Source organism: Drosophila sechellia, chromosome 2L (assembly GCF_004382195.2).
Source record: "Drosophila sechellia strain sech25 chromosome 2L, ASM438219v1, whole genome shotgun sequence".
NCBI classification, from domain to species: domain Eukaryota; kingdom Metazoa; phylum Arthropoda; class Insecta; order Diptera; family Drosophilidae; genus Drosophila; species Drosophila sechellia.
Window position 1 is genome coordinate 11,652,915 of NC_045949.1, and position 22,972 is coordinate 11,675,886.

General features: G+C 40.0%; 1 protein-coding gene across 4 annotated transcripts in view; it reads right to left on the reverse strand.

The window, feature by feature from the left end:
- The window catches only part of LOC6612189 (calcium/calmodulin-dependent 3',5'-cyclic nucleotide phosphodiesterase 1), a 114,031-nt gene that overhangs the window by 86,929 nt on the left and 4,130 nt on the right, over positions 1 to 22,972 (reverse strand). Inside the window, exon 2 of one of the 4 annotated variants that reach the window (XM_032727334.1) lies at positions 13,227 to 13,250. Coding sequence is in view for 3 of the 4 variants with exons in the window: in XM_032727329.1 (XP_032583220.1) it covers positions 1,125 to 1,476 (352 nt within the window). In the remaining variant the exon portion in view is untranslated. Of the gene's footprint in view, positions 1 to 1,124; positions 1,587 to 13,226; positions 13,251 to 22,972 lie in introns of those variants that run through there. The other 3 variants (XM_032727329.1, XM_032727330.1, XM_032727333.1) reach the window with 3 other exon arrangements.

Genomic DNA, 22,972 nt, shown 5'->3' on the forward strand with positions numbered 1-22,972 from the left:
ACGAATTTGCCTCCTGGGACTTGGCCGGATTCAAAGTTGCGTGCCGTATCAAAGTTATCTTTCGGCATATCACTGGGAAAAGAGGAAAAGTGGCGCTCAAGGATGGACCAGTAAGACACAGTTAACACCTAGGCACGTGAGTTTCCAATTTCGGCGACAATTGCTATGTCAACACACGCCTTTCCGGGTAAGGCATCGCATTTAATTGAATACGAAATGGCAATAGTTCAATCAATATTTGCCATCAGATATTGTTCTTCAAAAAGGTGTACAAACTTAGCTTCAGCGCGAGCTACAATTTATTTATGTATATTTGATAATAATGAATCTCTTATAAAAAATAAAATTTTGTAATATATATCTTCCGTTTTCGCTTTTAGTGTTTCAATCACTTTCCCACAGAAAATGATAAGAGCTTATTAAATTGCAATCAATCTTTCTTCAGAAAATGACACACAAGACGAAGACGCGTCATCGTCGGTTCACATTGAATTACCCATTTTGCTGTGACGGCTGTGGCAGATCGATAGGGAAAGCGAAAACAAAATCGAACCAGAGTGAAGGAAACACCTGGCCAATGTCAATCGGTGGTGACCTTGCCACCCAATGTCAGATGGGCAGTGGGGGTGGCGATTGGCAGGTGTGGGCATATAAAACAAATATGGAAAGGTGCCGAAATAACGCATTTGCTATGCATGCATCCACACTCTACACACAGACACTTGTTGACCTTGTAATTGCTTTTGTTATTCCCCTTTGATGCACACGGGAAAATTGAAAGATTTCATTTTCATTTTGTCTGAAACTTTGTTACCTTCGTCTGCGAAGTTGTGTACTACAGGGGTCTTAATTTATTTACAACTACTTATTGTGCATTTTGTCTTACTAAAATGACTGGCACTAGTTTTATATTGTCACAAAGTATTTTATATATCACAAAGTACGTATTTCAAAGGAAACGCGAGCAAATAATATCTGAAAAGGGCACGACAGTATGCAACAGTGCATTTTTAGTCTGAAAGCACAGTGAAAAAAGTATCTTTGCTTTCATAGTACACCTTTTGGCACCTTTTTATGTATTTGGGATCCTATCACTTCTTTAATCTACTAAGTAATTAACTTACCGATTGTGTAGGTGGCACCATCCACCGTGAATGTGGCCGCTTTGCATTTGTTGAAGAACCGCGATGCGAAGTCCAGAGCTGAATTTTTCAAGCTCGACGATACCCGGCGGATGGGTGAGTCCGGACAGGAACTGGGTGGATGCCGCTCCGAAGACACCTGGTGGTGCAACACCTGCTGGCTTGCCACTCCGCTGGCCACGGTGTTGTCCGAGGTCAGTCGTGCCGTGAGCACCGCGGGCACTGCAGCTGGAACAGCCGGACTGGAACCGGGAACAGGAGCTCTGCTCAGCACAGGTGTGGCCGTCCCGGGGGCCAAACGGCGTGGGGCATTCGATAGATTCAAATTGGACATTTTGCACACTCGACCGTCCCTCGTTTCCTTTTCGCGCTATGTGGATTTTTATTTTTGTCGCAGGTCACTTGATAACACTCATTTTGTTTGGCACTGAACAAAGGTCAGCGTTTCAATTGGGCACCTGCTCATCCGAAAAAATAGTTATAGGACAGACCTCTGGTCCTGACCAAGCCAATTTGTTGCAATTAACTTTTGTAAATTGAAAGGCAAACAGAAATTAGTTCGCCTGTGGCACGGATTAAATGGCAATATCTGCTTCGATTGTAAATTGAAAATGGGTCCCACGGAAATCAATTGGCTTTTCAATTATATGGTTGTTTCAACAAGTAAAAATATTATAGTTTTAGTTTAAAAATCCTATTATTAATTTTAGTTTTTAGATGACTACTTCAGCCATCATAATTTCTCTTATCTGGTCACATATTCATGAAAGTTTTAACTCCATTAAATTAGTGTTCTTCTGCCATTTAAAGAAGTTTATTTCTTAAATTACCACTTTTGTTTGGCAAGTTTAAATGCGAACTTCGGACATTTTCCATTTTCACAGCACGAAGTATTTGTGGATTTGCCACGGGCATTCCAGCCGAACCCAATTTCCATTCGAAACATTTAATTGAGCAATAAAAAACGTCCAAATGTCTCATTACCGCAGTTAATTTAAATTTGGAAAATATTTTGCCAAAACCGCAATTCAGCAAATTGTGTTTCTGTGTGGGATAGTGTGTATTTATGCTTGTGTGGGCGGCTCAACAATTGATATGTATCACATTATCTCCGAACTGTTTCGCCATTTGCAGTTTCAATTTGCTTTCATCGAAAATTTTAAGCAAAATTGGGAATCCTGGAAAAATTACTGTCCGCATACAAACACATGTCGAATGCCACCGAAAAGCAAGCAAGATGATCATGATGATGATGATGATTGCAGTCAATAAAAACGGAATTACCCAGGCTGAACCAACGTTTTCGTCGGGTGGAGTTTTCCTGGGGGGGTGGCACAGGTTAAGCGGATGCAGAGTGGGGTTAAGTGGAAATCGGGGGAAAGTGCCGGTACTTTGGCATTGACTTGATGATGACTTTGCCGCTGTCTCTGGCATATTTCCCTGGCCGGGCCCTCTAAAATGTGACGAATTAAAGTAAATTGCTTGGAAATAATCACATCCAGTGCCACATACAGGCCATCTAGATACGCACAGATACACAGTTACGCAGATACACAACCACAAACAAGATTCACCCGCACAAACAGGCAAAACCACCAGACAATGAGTGGCTGGCTTTCTGCCGCTAAATTGCCACCGGTTCATGCCCGCCGCCTATCAGCCAGCTATTTGTGATAATGGCATTCAAATGTATACATTAGTGGTAGGGGGCTTACGCTGTTTTTCCCGCTTATCGCACTGCGGAAAAGGCGCCGGGAATTGCCACATCAAATGCCATTTGAAAAAAAAAAAAAAAAAAACAAGAGGCAAAAAGCAGAGACAAACAATGGCCGTAAAAATAAATTCAAACGCAGATGGGTCACTATTCATGAATTGTGCGTTATTAATAACAGACTGTGCTGGCATAATTCTCTACACTTAAGCTGATTTCAAATCCCCAACTGGTGGTTCTGCTTTCCGCAGCGCACAAATCATAATCCACATAAAAAACCACTGAACTTTCTATCTTCAGGTTTCAGGATACAGGTTTTATTACCGGTCTCTTTCGCTGTGCTATCTTCGTTTATGTCGTGTCAATACGCTGAAAGATGGTCTCAATGTGTCGACTCTTTGAAGAGAATGAACTACCAGGTCGGGATTATGGATTTTTATATCTGCGAGTTTTATGTACACACGCAAAAATATGATACACTTTAACTACATTAAGCTAATCAAACGAATTTTTGCCATTTCCGTTTTATATACAGAGTTCTACTTCTTGAAATTATGGATATATATCAAATTTATAAGATTTTAAACTATATTTTGCTTCTAATCTGAAAATTAAAATTTTTGTTCTATGTATAGCAAGTTATAGTTGTGTGTTTTCAGCGCTTTCACTTGATTTTTTGTTCGCTTGGCCATACTAATTAATACCTTTGGGCGTTCCTCATGCATAGGTGTTAGTGCTTATGTGTGTGTGTTAGTGTGTCTGCGTGTGCGTGTGTGCGGCCATGTTCGCAGATAAATTGCGATGCTCAGTGGCTTGGATAAGCAGACCGGCTTTAATTTGGTAAATTAATTCTGAAATATTTAGGTCGCAAATATCCAACCCATCCCCCGTGGACACACGACCCCCACGAAAATCCAACCCCACTCGCAAGGTCACGTCATGAGGAAGCTCGACGCAGATAAAAGACTGTGCTATGTATATATATATATATCGAACAAAGAGTGGAAAAGTAAAGAGAATGTTGAAAATTTAAGGATTCCAGGATATAAGGATACAAAGGGGCGGCCGTTGGCAGCCTTTGATTTGCGCCCAGTATAATCAACTCAGTTGGAAACATTTTCGCGTTGAAACCGAAAAGGAAACTGCCGGAAAAGCAGATATACCAAGCTACCAAGCCATCAACCAATAATAAAAAAAACGAAGAATAACCAGCAATGGACAAAAGGCAAATTGTTGAGGCCGGGTCCAGAAATATATTTGAGTATATATATCTGTGCGGACATAAATAAAAATAAAGGGCCAGCAAATATAAACTTTGGGTAAATTTTGCGGCTTAAGGACAACAATTGGTTGCTCACTTCTCGGTGCACTGGGCAACAAAAGCCAGGCGGCAGCAACTTTTGAACTTCTAATGAAAATTAATCAAAAATGTTGTGCGGCTTGTTTTCCCCAAATACGATCAAAGGCCTATGCAAATTGGTTTTGCTGTTCGTGCTTCGTTTTTGCGCCTTTGTAGCTCGTTTCCTGTTGCATAGTGTAATTTTCGAGTTTTTATTTCCACGCAACCCCCCTGGAAAAGTCCGACCAACACCTGAAAAGGGTTCCTAACCCCAGTTAGATTGACTGAGCAAAAGGTTCTCGGGTCAAACCAACGCCAGCGGGTATTTTTTGTTGTTGTTTCTGTTTAAGGTATGAATAAGGGTTTTGTTTCAGGTCGGTGGGTCATATCATTGCCGTCGAGTTAAGTGTTAATCCGCTTTTGTTATTGTTTGGCACACAGCAGGATCAGGTGTCCTTTGCCGGGAGGTTTTCACTCTTTCGGGTTACATAATTGTTAATTTAAAACGTGTTTAATGTGAAGTTCAGTTGTCCTTATGCCCTAATTGCTGGCAACCAAACCGGGCATTAAGCTGTTAATTTATCGAGGGACATAACCAGGACAAAGCCAACAAATTGCTGTGCAAATATTTGCTGTTAGCCAGCGATTTGTTGTGGTTCCCATTGGCGATGGCCATCAGCCAGAAGGGCAACAGGTTCTGAAAACAGACTCAAAGCAACAAGTTGACTTGGCCAACCAATTCACTTTCAGCGCAAAATATTTCGCTTCGCATATATTTTTTTTAGTAATTTCCTGAGTAATTAAAATTGCCACTCGAATCACTTTTTCTTTCTTTCATTTCAGACAGGAACTTCACTTGGATGGGCCGCACGAACTATGCATACACACTGGGCCAAAACGAAGCCGTGAGGACGAGCCTGATTCGGAAGTGGAAAAGTCGCGATTGGAGGCACTTCCTGTTGCTCTCGGCTGGGCGTATTACCTTCCGGCAAACGTGTTGCCAATCAACTGACTGGCTGCAAATCATGTCCTTGCCTCAGCTGGCTGTGTGTTGGTCCTCCGAAGAGGAAGAGCGAGCATTTCAAGAGCGGAAGCTCCCCGGCAAGAGCATCAATGATAAAAGCTCTGGCAAAACCAAAGAGTGGAAATACTCAGAAAATGCTTTAAATGTTTATCAGCCAAAATGAAAACACACAATTGGCTAATTATAGAAAGTATATTTACCCAAGAAATAGTTTCCGAGCGCTTATAGATTAGGTCAATATTTGATTACATTTCAGTTAATGCGTTTTAGCAGTTTTAAAGCAGACCAAATATATTTATAAATGTTTCTCTTAATTCTTATACATAAATATTAATTTAAGTATTAAATATTTCAATATAGAAGAAGCTAACTACTTTTTAAAGAATAAATACTATTATATTATACAAATGCACGATTGAGTGCATATCGTGCATTTGTAGTAATTTCGTACCAGCATATTAATCTTCTTAGTAAATATTTAGCAAAATTAATATATTTATCTCATTTATTTCTTTGACTTATGTAAAAATATCGTGTCAAAACCTTTACGCCTTATGTTTTGAATATATATTCAGAGTTAAGCTATATCATTTGGTACATAACATATTTTTTTGTCGATTTTTAAATGGTTTTTGAGCTGTATGATTTCCCACACATCTTATCAACCAAAATAGCCTTGAGTTTACTATTGATTACTATGTGCATATGTTTTGCTTATCTCCTGCAACAGCTGATTAAAAAGGACCATTTTTTTCTCTTAATCGTCAAAGCTTTTCACCACCCAAAGCTCAGAAACTCTTTAGATCAGTTTCCACTACCAGCCGCAGGATGGCGCCTCTAAAAATTCCAACTTCCATTTGGCTGTAAATCTGAAGGCATTCTTTTGGTTAGTCCCGGCGCCAAGGATATATTGACAAATGTTTGGTGTAACGCAGACGAGTCGTGTGTAATTTATAATGCCACTGCAGACACGACAAACGACCGAGGACAGCCGAGAAAAACCATATACAAAAAAGGAAAAAACCGAAAAAAAAATATTAGGAAAAGTTAAGGAGTCCTTGTCTCCCAACATTCTGCAGGTGTTTAGTTATTTATGCCTTGTCATCCGAAGTCTGCATTCCGCATGCTAAATAAAGAAACAAAACAAAGGCTCCTTGCTGAATGCGAGCAGACATCATCGGAATGGGTTTTTTCCTCGGATCAGCCATAAAGGATTTGACCCAATCCTCTACTCACTCACTCTGTCCCATTTCTCACATTCAAGCTGCTCTGCAAGTGCCGAAAATGCTCCAATAAAAACATTTATTGGGTGGTCGTATAAACGAGATTTGAGCAGCTGCCTCAACTAAGTTAAAGTATGTACATTTACATGTTGATGGTTTGCTTTTCGGAAAATAATGTCCCTGCTAAGATATGCACAGCTCTAATTGAAAAAGTTGTCAGGGGGAGAAGTGTTTTGTGATCCATAATTAAGGGAATGCCTTTCAACGTTTGTTTAGATTGCATCGCAGTAAAATTACTATCAAATGAATATGAAAACATCTTAATTGAAAACTTGAATGTTTTCTGACATGCTTTTAACACATATATCTTTGGAAATATCTGACTTGTTTGTATTCGTTTCTGTTGCAAACGAAATTTTCTATTTAATTTTCGTACGTAAGTCCATAATATCCTATTATGACATCAATATTTTTCGAATATATTTTAATGTCTTAGGATTCATTTTAAGTTTTTATAAATCGTAGTGGCTTATGTTTAGGTTTTTGTTCTCAAGTGTAAACAATTTTTTTCTGAACTCTTCAAAATATTTAATATCTTACATTAAACTACAGAAGAGCTTAACATTCTTTCATATTAAATTATTCTGATCCTAAAAAATTCCTTATAAAAAGAGAAAGTTTTAAATTAAACTTTTTATCTGTCATTTAATAACTTTCTTTGCTGGTTTGTAAGCCACTTACTCTCTTTCTAGTCTTTTAAATTGCAAATTTCACGGCAAATTAAACAATAGTTCAAATTTCTGCAATGGTGTCCCAATTCCCCGATGGTCTTAAATATTGTGGTTGTCCCTGGCCATATATCTAGCTGGATATGAAGTCTCGCATGTTGGCCACAAGTCAAGTCGAGTTGAGTGGAACTGAGTAGAGTGGAATAGATGGAGTCTCCTCGGTCTCAAGCTGTGCTATCTGGCCCACTGCTTGTGTATTCCACTAGACTATCCTATCATGACACTTGAATAATGTGAGCACATTTGGCATTTTATTTCATCATCAGGCATTTGCTGATGTGCTTACACATCTGTCCCGCGCTCCTTTACAACAAAGGGAAGCATCATCTTCTGATGAAATTAAACTGCTCCCGTTTTCGTCCTTGGTCCTTGACTTGAGTTGCTCAGCTTTTATTTGCCTTTACTATTAAATTCTCATTCATTTGTCTCATCATTTCGCTCACGCCCACAGGGCGGAGTGGAATGGTCTGCGCTGCCCATCTTCTTCTTTCTTCTGGTACCTACTTTTTTTTTGCTTCTGCCATCCCATTAGGGGCGTGGTCTAATTACAGCTTGGAGAACTTTTTCATTGTTGCTGCCGTAAAAGTGAAGCTTGCAACAATTCTTTTTTAGAGGGCCATAATTTTCGGTAAACTTTCCAATTAGAAGGTTAAGTATACGCAGCGTAGGCCAGACACAATTTTCCTCTGGCTTGACGCAAAGTTTTTCAGCAGCTCCTTATTATTACCGCCTCTTTGCCTTGGTCGGTTTTTGCTTTTGCCAGCTCTTCATAACAATGCATTGAAATTTTGATTGCTACCATTAAAATGCAAGCGCAACTCGACGCTTTTCCCCACCCACTGCCACCACCCACTACCCACCACCCACATGGCAGCGCATAATGAGCATTTCATGCAAGTCCCGTAGAGCGCAAGGTCAGCCAAGGACGACATCACAATTGTTGCTGCTCTCCGGTGCTCCAGGTGTTATTGTTGCTGTTTTTTTTTAGTTGTTTGTGCTACCGCCCTAGCCGTTTTTATAATTTGCCACAATGGGCCAACGAGAGCTGCAGACCCAGCAGCGACAGCCGCAGCAATTAGAGCTCGGAAAAGCGAAAACAAAACAATTTGAAAGAGGAAAAAAGGCGGAAAACAAAAAGAGTGAAACACCAAAAATGTGCAAGACAAATTGCCATGCCAGCTTGGGCCGGCCAAAAATAATGCGAAAAGACAACATGCATAGCATAACAAGTGGTCAAAATGTTGCACAAATGTCAAGACACTTTTACAAAATGTTCACAATTAACAAAAAATATTTATAAATTTATTAAATAATTTTATCATTTATAGATATTTATAGGTAAATAGAAACCCAGCTTTAATTAGTATTACTAAATTATTTCGACAAATAAATGTATTATTATTTATTTTTAATATGACAACAAAACGACTCCATTAAATTATGGGTTTTGCTTTCTAAACAATTTTTCCGGAAACATTGCAGCTTCTCCACTCGACGCAGAGTTGCGGAAAAGCCCAGATTATTTTTCTTTTCCTTCGTTTCATCTTACCGTCGAGTGCATCAAAATAGTTGTCCCCCAAAATAGAGGAGCGGAAAAGAATGTGAACCGCAACAGGCACTTGTAATTTGCTTTTGCATCAAGGCCAAGCGAATAAATCAATAAAACTAAAGCATGGCCAGGCATAAAATCTTCTCGAGGCAGCCATGAAAAACTCTTGGCTCGAGACATGGATTTGGGTTTTGGTTTGGGTTTTTTTGGTTTCGTTTTCGGTTTGAGACGGTTTCTTGGTCTCGATTCTCGATTCTCGATTCTCGAGTGCCCACTTGGATCAACCTTGGGGCTCGCTTGAGTGAACCCGCCCACAAAAGGCGCCAGCTTAAAATTATATTCTGGGATTTCAATGTAATACAATGCAATCCTAATATTGATTTGCAGTAATTGTTTGGCATTATTGTTATGTGAGCTGATTAATGCGACAAACGGACAAATTACAAGCACACCCGGTCGGATGTGCTATGTATTCCCGATTGGATTTCTCCCCTCTCAGCTTGCCACTGAAGTGCAAGTCATTGTGCCACAATATTAATATAACATTTATGAGTCACTTATTGTGCGCTCATTATGTAAACGGCCGTTGGGTGGGGTCAGGGGTCAGCATTAACCAGCAAATGACCCACACAGCTGGCGTCCATGACCATGCCACATCCACACCCACGCCCACAACCACTTTTGGCTGCATTTCTATGTTTGGCCCACATTTGTCGCCCTTTTGCGTTATTGAACGCACAAATTAGCGGATATTATGCAACGATAATTTTGTCCGACTGCTCGTGGAAAAGTCGATTCGGACTGCAGATTCCTGGCGCTTTTACTAGTTTTGCCATTTCCAGCGAAACCGCAACTGGTTCAATATTTCCCGGAAGCAGAAACCACTGGACGATAACTTTTATTGGACAATGTCCGTGATAACTAATTTGCAATCATAAGAGGATTTATCAGCCGTAAGAGGATAACAAGGCTCACCCACACACACATATACACATGTTTCAAAGGGTTAACTACGTAAACGTTGTAATACAATTTAAGTTGTGTAATACGGGTACATGGGGGATAAATCTTGATTTTTTAATTACCAAACCGTTCGTGGAATTTTCTCATTTAACCACGAATTGTTTCTGCTGAACAATAGAATCATTGGCTTTTTGGACGAAAGACTTTAAGATTATTCAGTAAAAATTTATTCAATTAGCCCTAAGCTAATAATTAATATCTTCGTATCATTTACTTATTTAAGCAAAAATAAATATTTTAAATGTAATATATGGTATTTTTTTTCAGGAAAGAGCGCGCATAAAATTAAATTAAATTTCTTGAGAAGTGATTTACAATTTCAGAAATTGATAATGTTAAATTTTATGCCATTCAATGTCGTACTAAATATTTCGTTTTGTCCACTTTCAATATTCATGGATGTCTGCGTCGCTTAAATGAGTGCCGTCCACAACCATCCGCCGGCCGAAATGTGACAGGGGGGCACAATGATAATGCCTTAATTATGCAACAAGGATTCCCTTTTTCGTGCCACGAACATCACATAAAATACCATAAAAGACCGGCCAAGTGCCATTGACAGCACTTTTCATGGGGCCAGGAACAGGAAAGAACAGAGGACCCGAGCGTTAACATGCTCACACGTATTGCCCTGGAATGCCCAAATATATTTCATATTTATAACATAATTCGATATAATGCCCTTAGCGGTACACCAAAGCCCACCGCCTCCATGGCTTGTCATAAAAACCGGTCAAGCCGTATAGACCAAACAATTTTGCGGCCACATTGCGTATGCCAACAACAACAAATGCCCACGCTGACCACAAACATCCAACGGACGTATCCTGGCAAGTTGGTCGATGGAAACCGGGCCAGATAGCACACAAAAGGCCAACAGTAAAACGCACTTTGCCTACCGAGGCATTAACATCTGTTGTCAGCTATCTCGGCTCGAACTGCTTCGCCTACCTACTACACACATATTTCCACTGCCAGTTTCTGGTAGTTGACCCCACAAACGAGCATAGTTTCTATTTATAGAGTAGCCCCAAAAGGCCTCCATAAATAATCGTCATAGCTAATGGATTTCGGATTTGGCAAATATGCCAAGACAGCCACAGATTGAGGCTGCCTTCAGTTTGCTCCATCGATATTGCTCAGCAACTTCCTTGGTCAATTCAGGGCAAATAGGACTGTTTGCAGAGGGCTTAAAGGCAAATCAATTGACAACTGGAGCCATTTCAATATATTTGAATGCGTCCTAAAGAAGGCCATAATGACTGGGGGAAAATTAAAACAGAAGAAGTACTTTGTCACGTAACAAGCGAAATTAATTTACTTCCTCCAGTGTAAATGCAATGCACACAATAAAAGTAACTATCTGAAACTGAAGAAAGTTGAAAGTGGAAGAGAAATGTGACTCATTAAAAAACGCAATCCTATAAACAACCGCTCACACCTGGGGAACTATAAGGTGGTATTCTTAAATTAAGTTGGGTGCCTCCTGGTTGAGTGATGATACTTGCCATTCATCAATTCAATTTGTTCGCATTTCCATTGCTAATCCGCTCCACAATTCCGGTGGGGAAAAATGCAGTTACCTGCATATAGATGGCCAGGTGAGGAGGGGGAAAACCTCTTACCACTTGTCATTCCGGGCTGAGAAGAGCTGTGCATAACTTAGGAGCTCGTTTTATTAGACGCTCCTTCGGTTAGCCACCCCATGTGAACTTGAGCTGGTATCCTGATCCTGATCCTTGGCTGACTTTCAGGTTCATACCCGGCTCTTGGCCCTTTAAATATGCTAATAATTTTCGACGCTGCTTTATTAAATTTCTAAATGAAATGCGCCCCAAAATGACATAACTTATTTAGCTTTCGCCTGCTGCCGCAGCTCAAAATTAACGCCGTCGAGCGAACGGAGCGGGGGATTCTCATGATACACCCGGAAAACCGGAAGTCGACACACAACGCCCCCCTTTTTCCGAGTTTTCGCCAACTGTCGGTTTCATTTTATGGAAACGCCCAGTAAAGTGGCTTTCGCCTTCTCTCCTTTTTCTCGCCTTTTTATGACAGCTTTAAAATCAGAATTGTGTCGTTAAAGCGAGAGGCACTGAAGTTTAATGCAGAAATAATTATTTTATTTAATGTGTGGCCGCTTTAATCATTTCGCAAACGGAAAAATCTCTGCTGATGCGGCAATATCTAGTTTAATGTGCTGGAAAAAATGACTGCACTTACTTTTGTTTCAACTATCGCTTAAAATATGTTTGTAATTAAAATTAAGTTTACGAATGCCGAAAACGATTTTTAATCGTCTGCAGGATTGTGATTTATTTTTGCGCATTAGCATGGCCAAATATTATTAACGTAATTATAAAAGTAAATAGTGGTCAATTAACTGCAAATAACGAGTAAATATGTCATGCTCCTTAATAAAATAAATTGAAAACAAACAATAATGCACTGATACCTTAACTTTTTGTTTGCAATGATAATTGATGCCAATAATTGGACAGGAAATTCGCACGCACACAATCGCGACGATAATGCTGTCAGTAGTGACAGCCAATAATAAAGAGAAAAGAATGCGGGCCAATACAATAAGCCGTTTAAAACCATCTGGTAGGCTTAAATGGCAATGATTATGCACATTATAGATTTGACAGCCATTGTTGCACTTTGTTTGACCACGCGCAAAATCTTTATTAATTACGACTTCGGAGTCAATTTACCCGATGTTTGTTTGCCCAAACGGGAAATGGATTTTGTGGGGGCCCAAGGCTCATCACCTAACCCACATAATCTCATAAATCATAACTGGCTGCTCTCAGCGGGAACAATTAACCACGTGCGGCACAATGTTAACGAGTAGATTTTTAATTATCAAAGGCAAATGCGCTCCAATGATCACACAGAATATTCGCTTTCGAGCTTAACAGATACATATTTAACTTAGAGATTTAAAACAGGCCATAAACTTGGCTCGAAGCTTACTAATATGTACATACTTAAGCAACTAAAATTTAAAGGATACAGCTACTTTCAGTATATAGAACCTTATAGTTCCTGAAAACAGAAACCCAACGTACTTGTACATAGCCAGATAATGCATGCTTTAAGTTTATATTAATATAAATAATCAAAGTAATATTTTAAAAGGTTTTAATCAAAGTAATTGACTCTGCATATATTTAAGGCACTTAAAAAATTCGAGCTCACAGCTTCATAACTTATGGACTCGCCAATCTCACAGCCAAATGCCAAATGCAGATTGACGTTGAAAAATGATTTTATACTGGCTATTTATGTATGCCCATGTCGGGCGCAGAAAGTGAAACATTCGTCAGGCGTGATAAATATGCAAATTGTTTGTCTGTCCTTTTGACCCTTCAAACGGGTGGCTGACTCGATCACAATGGACAGCGAAAGGGCCAGGACTTACCTTTTTTCGTCTTTTTTCCGTCGCCTGCAAGAAAAGAGAATGGTAAAGGAGTCGATTAGGAGGGCAAGACAGAGACTTAATCGCTGCATAAACAGGATTCACATACATGCATGAATATCAAATTATGGAGAACTAAAAGCTTAGCAGGAGCACAAACAGAAACTGAGATTGAGATTGAGATTGACTGTCCGAAGGATGAAGAACTGCTCAAGAGATGAGCCTGTTTGCGTTTACGACACTACCGCCCAAAATTATTCGTATCTAAGCCGATTGCCAGGTCATCTCGACTTGAAGAGCACAAACTGGGACTCCCACACACTTGACTTGCATATTTTTGCGGCTTATAAATATTATGTTACGGCTCAATAAGCTTATGGGTCAAAGGACCTCCTAACTTTGCGCTGATTGTCACCCATTAGTCATTAGCATCCTCGCCCGCAAATTTCGCAGATGAAGTGTGACTCGAGTGGCCACTGATGGATTGATGCCGGGCATCTCGCATTTATGACAACCAAACATATGTGGCATTTGAATCTGTCCGCCAGGTCGTGTCCTTAATGGCTCTTGGCCAACTCGGACAAAGATATTCCCGAAAACTTGACCCAAACAAGCTGAGTTGGCTAATGAGGAGTGGGTGCGGGCAGAAGTCCTGCTGAGGTCAGAACGAAAGTTGTTGGCTGGCCGGCGTGGTAATGACACTCATTAACGCAGCCCAAGGGACAACGATGGGGAGTCCTTTTGGACCAAGGAGTCCTTGCTAATCGTCTTGGCTTTTGCAGCGTTTGCATAATGCCAGCGACCAGACAGCGTCCTTTGGATCTTTTTGTGTGCAAATTTGTATTTTTAGAACAACTTTTTCCAGCTACGTTTCTTGGGCATTTTCCCCTTAGCGCAATCTAATTATGGGGCTGTGAAAATTCATTAATGCCAGTATAGGAGGGGCATCGAAAAAGGAGTGCACTGAAAAAATGCTATGGTCTATATTGCTTTCTATTACTATCTATTATATCTTTAAAATAGCTACTAGAATATTTAAAATGAAAAGCACTTAAATCGCTCTTTCAGATTTTTAATATATTTTAAATATTTTTAATATAGACCAATACCTAAATATTGACTTTATTTTTCCAAGTGCACTGTCATACAAAATTAATTATCCATCAGAATTAGCAGGCGATTTTGCTTTCGCTTTGTCACTTTGCATATTTTCACGCCAGTTGGCCAACTGGCCATTCGGTTGGATTTCCATTAACTTTGTCACACCCAAAAGCCCTGGTCATCAATAAAAATTTAATGATTGCGTTAAGCTGCAGCTGCCGCCTACTCACACACACACACAGACTCACGCAGCGGTCCTGCAATTCGATTAAGTTCGCACATGTACATGTGTGCGAGAGAATCCTTTTTCCCTGAGGGCGAAAATTCTGCCGAGTGTGCTATATTTTGGACGAGGGCAGGACCCGACATTTTAATGAAGTTGTAATGAGTCGATGGGTACTCGCAGGTCCTGGCAAACTGCAGCCTTGTGAGTACCCCTCATCCTGGCATTATCCTGATATTGGGGCACGCAAATATTTGCAGATATAAATTACAGACATACTCGTTTCTGCGTGGCAGCGACAACGCCTGGCACGTTTTACGTGCTTTGAATTTCAAATTACACTCGCTTTTTTCCATCATTTCGTTTTCTCACCAAAAAATATGGACATGACTGCTAGGTCACCGGAGGTGGGACGCCAATATGCGAGGTTCCAACGAGATCTAAATTTCACTGGGGGCTATACAGCCATATGAATTTTGAGAATGTTATGTTGGGGCATAAAATTAATGGATCGCATGATAACGTATACCGTTATTATTTTTAAAGCAGAAATAATTGAAATTAAATGGCTCAGCAGTATTTATATCTGGTAATAGAATTTAAGAAGCGTTTTACGCAAATTAAGGAAAATTATGGTAATATGAAAATTTTTGGGTCTGATGAATGGTTAAAAATATGAAATATCTCTTGTGGGTCACATTTTAAAAACAATGTATCAAAATATCCACACCTAAGATATTGTTGCACACTAAATAATGTACATGGGAATAAATAACTTAGAAAGGCGTTGTTGTAAAACATATTTTCCAAATGAAATGTTAATATCGCATCGTTGAATTTATTACCTTACCTAAATTTTTCCCCATGGAGCACTAGAACGATCTCAAGTTTACATTTTCTTCCCCACAAGACACCGTAGATTATAAATCAAATCAAAGTATTTGCAAAGGACCTTTCTGCACTTCTTGGCATGACTATGACAATGTCCTTTGCGATTTTCGGTCTGCACACTCGAGTGTAAGTGAATTAAAGCGAGTCATAGGCAGCGCACATTTTCGTGGCATACTTTCGAGGGCTAGGTAATTGAAATTTATGCATAAATTATGCGCATAAACGGACACGGCGAGGCAATAAACAAAAATAAAAATGTAAAGTGCTGAATTTTGTTGGGGAGCAAAGAAGCAATTTCTTCAACGTATGAAATTTTGATGAGTTCGCCGAGAGAAGAATGTACTTGTCCCTCGCTTGCTGTTTCTGTATTATTTAGATGTTTTCCCATCCAAAACAATTTGTTTGCTCCAATTAGGCAGTGTATTCGAGGCGTTAAAGCTGTTGCAATTGCCCAGGATTTCATTTGGTGTTCATGTTTCGAGCGTTAGCAGCAGAATCGTCGGACAGAAATATGCAAATTCGGTCTCTGGCTGCCTGAATGCGGCGGCAGAGTTGCAGATATGCATCTATGGGATTGTTACCAGCTCGGTCTCGTCCTTTTCGTCCTGTTTCTCTTTCTGCCAACGACACGTTGCACAGTTGACTGCCCCGAAAATTGAGCAACGTCCGGGATGGCAAATTGTATCAAATGGCCAAACGTCAGCACAACTGCACACTGTGGAATGTATCTATGTATCCGATGCTGTATCGGCTTTTGCTTCCACCAGAATGTCTGTCTATGTGTGTGCGTGTGTGTGACAGTGTTGGTGTAATGACTTCTCTTTAACATGGAAAGCATATTGTGGGGAATCCCAAGGAGAAGGAGGCGACTATCTGGGTTGCATGGCGAAGGGCTGTCAGGCGCATTTGCGATGCGCTTTATTTAAATTACTCAATTTGCTAGACAATCTGCTGCGGAAGTGAAAATTAAGTACAGATGCTGGGAAACCGGTAGCACCCAGCAGCCCTATCAGATTTCCCTCATACACTTCAGCCCACAGACAATTCAATTTAGTGGAAAGTTTTCACTCATATGTATATAGGAAAAACTTTTAAATTTAGGTTGCTCAGCCAAGGATGTCAAGAGTTCACAAGATGGTCACAGATACGATGTAAAATAAAGTACGTATTATATATAGCGAAAGGTAAATACACTGGGGCAAAATGGAATGGAATAAGGAATTTGAATCGTTGTAAAACATTTGCATGAATTCAGGAACGATTTAATAATTTACTTTAAAAAATATTTGTAATTAAGTATAAAAGAAAATATAAATTTTATATATACTCCAATTGCTTGGCAGCTGCTGAGAACAAATTCATCTTAAGAATTTGATAACATTTATTCTGAGTGCATGCTTGCACTTACATACTAAATATCCGTTTCTATGTAGCTTGTGCTTTTGTAGGTTTCTTTTTTCCCCTTCCAAGTAGCAACTTTTCTCCTTCCCGCAGGTGTGTGTGGGTGGGTCTATGTGTGTGTGCTCTCTGAGGCGGCTTAAGGCGCTTACTCTGTCACCTGGCTAACACAGACACAAACGTACCTACACCACCACTAACACTCTTTCGAGCCACTGTGGACGTGTGGAATTCCTTCCCTTTGAAGAGGGCACCCTCTCGGAGGCACTCCACTTTACCTGGGCCCTGCTGTCTGAGTGCTTTTCGACCCAAATACGCAAGGCGTTTGCCATTTTAAAACAATGTTACGAGCTCACCTCGGACGTTGCTGGTATTTTCTTATTTATATGTGTATTGGGAATACTGGGACACGACAGCCACAATGGCAACGGGCAGAGGTTCCGCCTGGGCTAAATCAGATTCATTTATTTTTCTAAATATATTTTTGTCAATTTTGCCAGTTATCAAGACTGCAAGCCAGCACTTTTTTTTGAGCTGTAATAAGCAGCTTACGAAAAACCATCTCTAATACAAAGCTTTGAGGCAGTTGCTCCTTCACCTGACAGTTTGTTTAAATTGGAATGAAGAATCGGAAATGATAAGGGGGCCAATGCGATGAGGAATTTCCTTAATAAGCTCTTCTTTTCTTCATCCCTTGTGGTTTTCACTATTTATAGAAATGTTTAAACTACAAGTTGGATACATGATTTAAAAATTTAAAAATATCTCGAAAAAATGCGAAAAATAATATTATTCAAAGTCCAGCAGCAGAACAATCCCCACAATGCATAACGACTTAAAATATCGCATTTAACCACTTACTTCAGATGAAATCCCCAACATTTCTGAGCAGCTCCCCGGCTAATCCGGCACTTGCAACCCAGCAAAGCTTGAAAACTGAGATAAATACCCAAACAGGGAGCAGGAACAGAAACCAAGTGATCTGCTCAAGAGCAGGAGCATAAATTGCAGCTGGGCCAACTCAATCATCCGACAAACATTGTATGTACGGAGTAGCGACGGTCGAGATATATATCTAGCAAATGGTGAAAAAACACTTTTGTTGTGTTTTTATACGCTGCTCTTGTTTATAGCGCATTTTGCTGAAACAAAGCAGTCTTCCGGAACATTGCACAATAAAATGGCAGAGCAACAGCAGCAACAGCAGCAGTGGCAAGTTGCAAACTCAAAAATAGAGCACCGAAATAGGCGACAAACTGAGCCAGTCCTTCATCCTTTCCCCCGTCTAACATTTTATTCTCGGACCCCGCAAATTGATTTTGATAACATGACACCGCTCCCGCAATCCCCATGCCCCCCGCACCGCCCCCGCCAAAAAATGAACTGGATGGAAGGTCCTGCGGCTGAAATAAAAAATACGAAAGTAAACGCCACATTTTGTTTTACTCGTCACTTGTCAGGCAGTAAAAGCAAATTACTTAAAGTTCATTGCTTTAAGCAACAGGGCGGACATCGGGTGGATATATCCACTATATTGCTCTAAAGGGGGTGGGATCTGGAACACCCATTCCATGGCCATTGTGATGGGATTTGATGGCACAGTGATGGAATGGACGCTGATGGGTGATGGACGATGACGTCGGCTCGGCTGAACCTTCTTCATCCATTTCATTCGATGTCGCCGCTTATGAAATACGGTGAGTCCATGACAAAACAACGACAATTTATGGTTTAATGCAGTGCTATCTTATCGGAAAATGTCTATTACTTTGGCTTTGCTGCTTTGTATGAAAATCACAGGAAATATTTGGAAATTAGTAACATTTAAAAGCACTTAATGTGGCAATTAGGAGGAGCACACCATTTATTCCAGTTCAAAAAGCCAGGACAATTAAATAAGTTTAGGCAAGAAATTATGATTGATTGAATGCTTGACCTTGTTATCCTATATTTTGTAATTACTTTAATACAGTCTTCTTCAAAACAAGAAACAACTTCTTGTAAAATGACCAATCCTTTGAAAGTAGTAATCAATCTAAGGTACAAATTTTTCTAGATAAAACCAATTCCAATCCATCAAAATTTCTCTAGAATTTTTGAGCAATGGCAAAACACGAGTGAGTATATTTTGATTTGATAAAATTGTCACAAAATGTGACAGCAATCTGCAATCGTATTTCATCAATGTCAAAGCAGCGATTTTTCTACTTTTCTCACTCAAATCAAAGCGAATAGATGAGCAAACTCACTCATCGAGTTGCTGAAATCAAAACGAAATTGATTGTCAGCACTTGACACAAGCATTTTTATATATATATTTTTATACATTTTCCCATTTTGCAGTAGATCGATCAGTGGTGAATGGGTCCCAAGGACAGCTTGACCAGCTTTTGGGAAACTTTACATAGATGATTGGGCATGGTGACGGGGGAAAATCCTTTTGTTTTATTTTCCTCCTTTTTTTCCGTCGGGGGATTTTGGCCTTGTCCATTTGGCTGTCAGGTCTAGTATTTCATCCCTGTTGGGCATTTTTATTGATCCCTCGGGAGTCGGGACACCGTTGCCGATTTGTGTTAGACATAAATTATGTCAATCGCTGGCAATTTTTTGGGCGTTAATGAGGGAATATGGGAAGTGTCGCGCTTCGAAAATAGGGAACTGTGGGTGTTTGGTGGCCTGTCAACTGCATAATTAAAGGACCAAAAGGCGCTTAGTGTCGTAACACAAAAAGTGTGTCATGGTGAAAACTTTTACGGTCTATTTTTTTTTTCACAAGTACTTTCTTTCATTTGCACCTGTCTTGCTGTTGTTTAATTATGCAAGAGTAGGCGGCGTTTGCGTTTGCTTCTGCGGCCAGAAGAACTTTTAAAACAATGTGCGGAGTGGGAGTTCTTAGATAAAAGTAATATGCGTAGAGCAAGTTTAAATGAATTTTCCACCCACATCACCCACTCAATCACACACACACGTACACACGACTTGGAGGACAGAGACTGAGAGGGCTGAAAGCCAATAAATCAATGACAAGCCCAGCGAAGAAGGCTGGTAATGGGAATGGATGGGAGATGGGCGCTGGGTGATGGGCGATGGAGAAGCCCTCGTGTGGGCGGGGATGGGATGAAAAAATTCAAGGCCGTAATCCCATTTGATGCCGCCACAAATACGCCAATCATGTCATACATAATGTATGACTCGCTCGACCATAGCTGAGGGCATCCAGAAGCCACTGGCGAGGAGACAATTTAAATGCCCAGCCAATTGTCTGCACATTATCGAAAACAGGTCTACGACAATCTTGCAACTCAATCTCGCTTTTAGCCAATTACCAAATTTCACACGCTTGAAACCCAAAACTATATCAGCACAAAAAGGAAAAATCCAAAAAAAAAAAATAAAAGAAATGCCAAACTTTTCCCATTACCCGGCAAAACTGGGAAAGTGCACGGCAAAGAGCGTCAAGAGCCTTGAAATCGAAAAGCCAACACCAAAAGCCCCAAAAGAAGGATGAAATTTGTTATATCAGAATTTGTTGCCTGGCTTCCAAATGGAATCACAACAAACTCTAATTGAGTTTCGGCCGAGTTGAAACGATTTAAAATGCTAGAACAACAAGACAGCCAAATGTTTGCAGATAAAATAAAATACAACGCAATTTGCCAAGCAGATGTTGGCCAAAGGTGAAGAGTAGATAAACAAGGACTCATGTGTGCCTAACAGGAATATTGAATAAATTATATTTACAAGCCCATTATTGAGTCCTTAGAAAGTATTCACCGGAAATGAAATTTTGACTCAAAGGTCAGAGACAAATGAAATGTAGTTAACCAGATAAAATATTTGCCAAGCATTATCGTGAGAAACGTATTTTTAAGAAATTAACTTCTTCATAACGTCGAATGAATAAAATGATTTATTCAGGCACAAAACAACTGCGTAGATTTCTCGTGAATTGCTCCTTTCAATCGGAATCAATAAAAGTAATCAGTCAAGGCAAAGCAATTAATGAACATCAGCCAACAAGGCAGCACCAAAATACCAAAAACACTGATTGTTATGATAGACAATGGAATTGGTTCCTTGGATCGGTGGGAAAAACTTCCGCAGGGTTTTCATACTTTGTTTTTGGTTGTTGCCAGCTAACTAACCAACTGCGTGCCGCACTCATTATAAATAATGCATATAAAATCGATTTATTGACTGATATTTAGCGTTTCAGTCAGTGGAAACTACCAAAAATTTCCCTTCACCAACTGACTGAGTAAGGGGTCACATAATACATTTGTATGGATGTATATATAAAGCCAACACACAAAAAAGGGCACCGAACGCCTAAAAGTATGCCGCCATAAAATGACAAAATAAACGAAACACAAGGCGGCGACAACGAAGGAACAAGAAATGACCATTTTATGAAGTGTTTAATGGATGTTAAGTGAGTGTGCGTAAGTGAGCCTCGTATGGTTGTGTTGGTGTAGCTTATATGTGTCAGTTTGTTATCTATTGAACGCTTGGCGACCACAAACCTAAAAAAAAAACCAAAAAGACTAGACAAGACCAAAGGCGGAATAACTTTGACTTGGATTTGCTTTTTTTCCCCCTACTTTTCTGTCATTGCTGCGGGGGGAATTAAATTGATTTTCTGTGTTTAATCGCTTTCGACATAATTGTAAACCAATTGATTGGGTCACCACAAAAAAGAAAGTGATTCATTTGCATGAAAAACAACTTGGCCTTTAGCTTCTTTCTTTGACTGCTTGTTAGTTCTTCGTTTCTATTCAATATTATGCTTATACTAACTTTAAATCGTTGTGTGTAAAGGAAATATAAGCTTCGAACAATGAAAACAAATATTAGAATCACGGTTCGTTTGAGACTTTTATTTATTTTGCTTTTCAGTTTGCCTGATTTGTTTACTATTTGTTGACAAGGGTACAAAAATATGTAGACAAAACCAGTTTTTGCGATAAAAAAAAAACGCATACAATTTTTAAAAATGCTGTGTTGAATTTGGAAATCGTTATGTCGACAACTAAGTAGCTCAGCTTTGTCCCTGATGTTTCCAGTTTTTAGGTTCTTACTTTTCGATGCTATTTAGTAAATCAAGTTGTCATGGTAGGAGTGTTTGTGTGTGTGTCCTTGACAATACATATTTACCTGCAGAAATCTGCAACCTTCTGGTCACATTTAAGTGCTGTGGAAGTAGAATAACGGCAAGCGAAGGAGAAACTAAAGCAATCCCATCAACTAAAAAGCATCTCAACGTGTGTCCGCACACATACACGCTCACACGTAAGTGAGAGTATCTGTGCGTGCGTATATCTTTGCCTGCGTGTGTGTGTGTGTATCTCAAATGAGACTGAGGCAACTAAGGCGCTTCTAGCTGCAAATGGCAGCACTTAAGCCCACCCCATCCCCCATATACCATTCCCATTCCGAGCCAGCGATGACAAGCGCATAAAAATGGAAATGAAAATGCCAAAGCTGCTTTTCCTGCCCCGCCCTTCCCCTGGCTAACCGCCCCTCATCGCCATCCCAGCAGCTCGGATTGGAAAATGACAAATTGCTAGTACGCTGAGCGTTAAAATTATTGCGGCCTGATTGCATTAGTGGCCATGAAACCGTTGATTTGTTTAACTACGTAGAGTCTGGCCTGCAGGTGACACGGATACGGTTACGCTTCCGAGGTATGGGTTACGGTTACGGGTTACTGCTAACCGGAAGGAGCGTATAGCCGCACAGCCAAAATGGCGGCCAGGCAATTAATGACATATCCGAGACCTTAGCTTCGAGGCCACAGCCACAAGGTGTCCGACGACATCCTCATCCCCATCCTTATACTCATGCCCATACCAAGCTACATCGGAATACACATCCACGGCCGGAAAATCCTCGAGCCACGCTGACATCTGATTCCGCCGAGGGCCATGGCAAAGAATATATAGAAAAGCAAAAGGTTGAGGAAAACAAAAACTGCAAAAGTAAAATACGTGACATGTGTTTATTTCTGAGACTTTTTTAAGGACGACACGAAGTTCGGTGTGCTATTAAATAATAGTTTCGAACAAATGCAATGTTTACCAAGTTCATGGGACTTAAAATAAGTGTATGGTATTTGTTTAAATGCCATGCATTTACC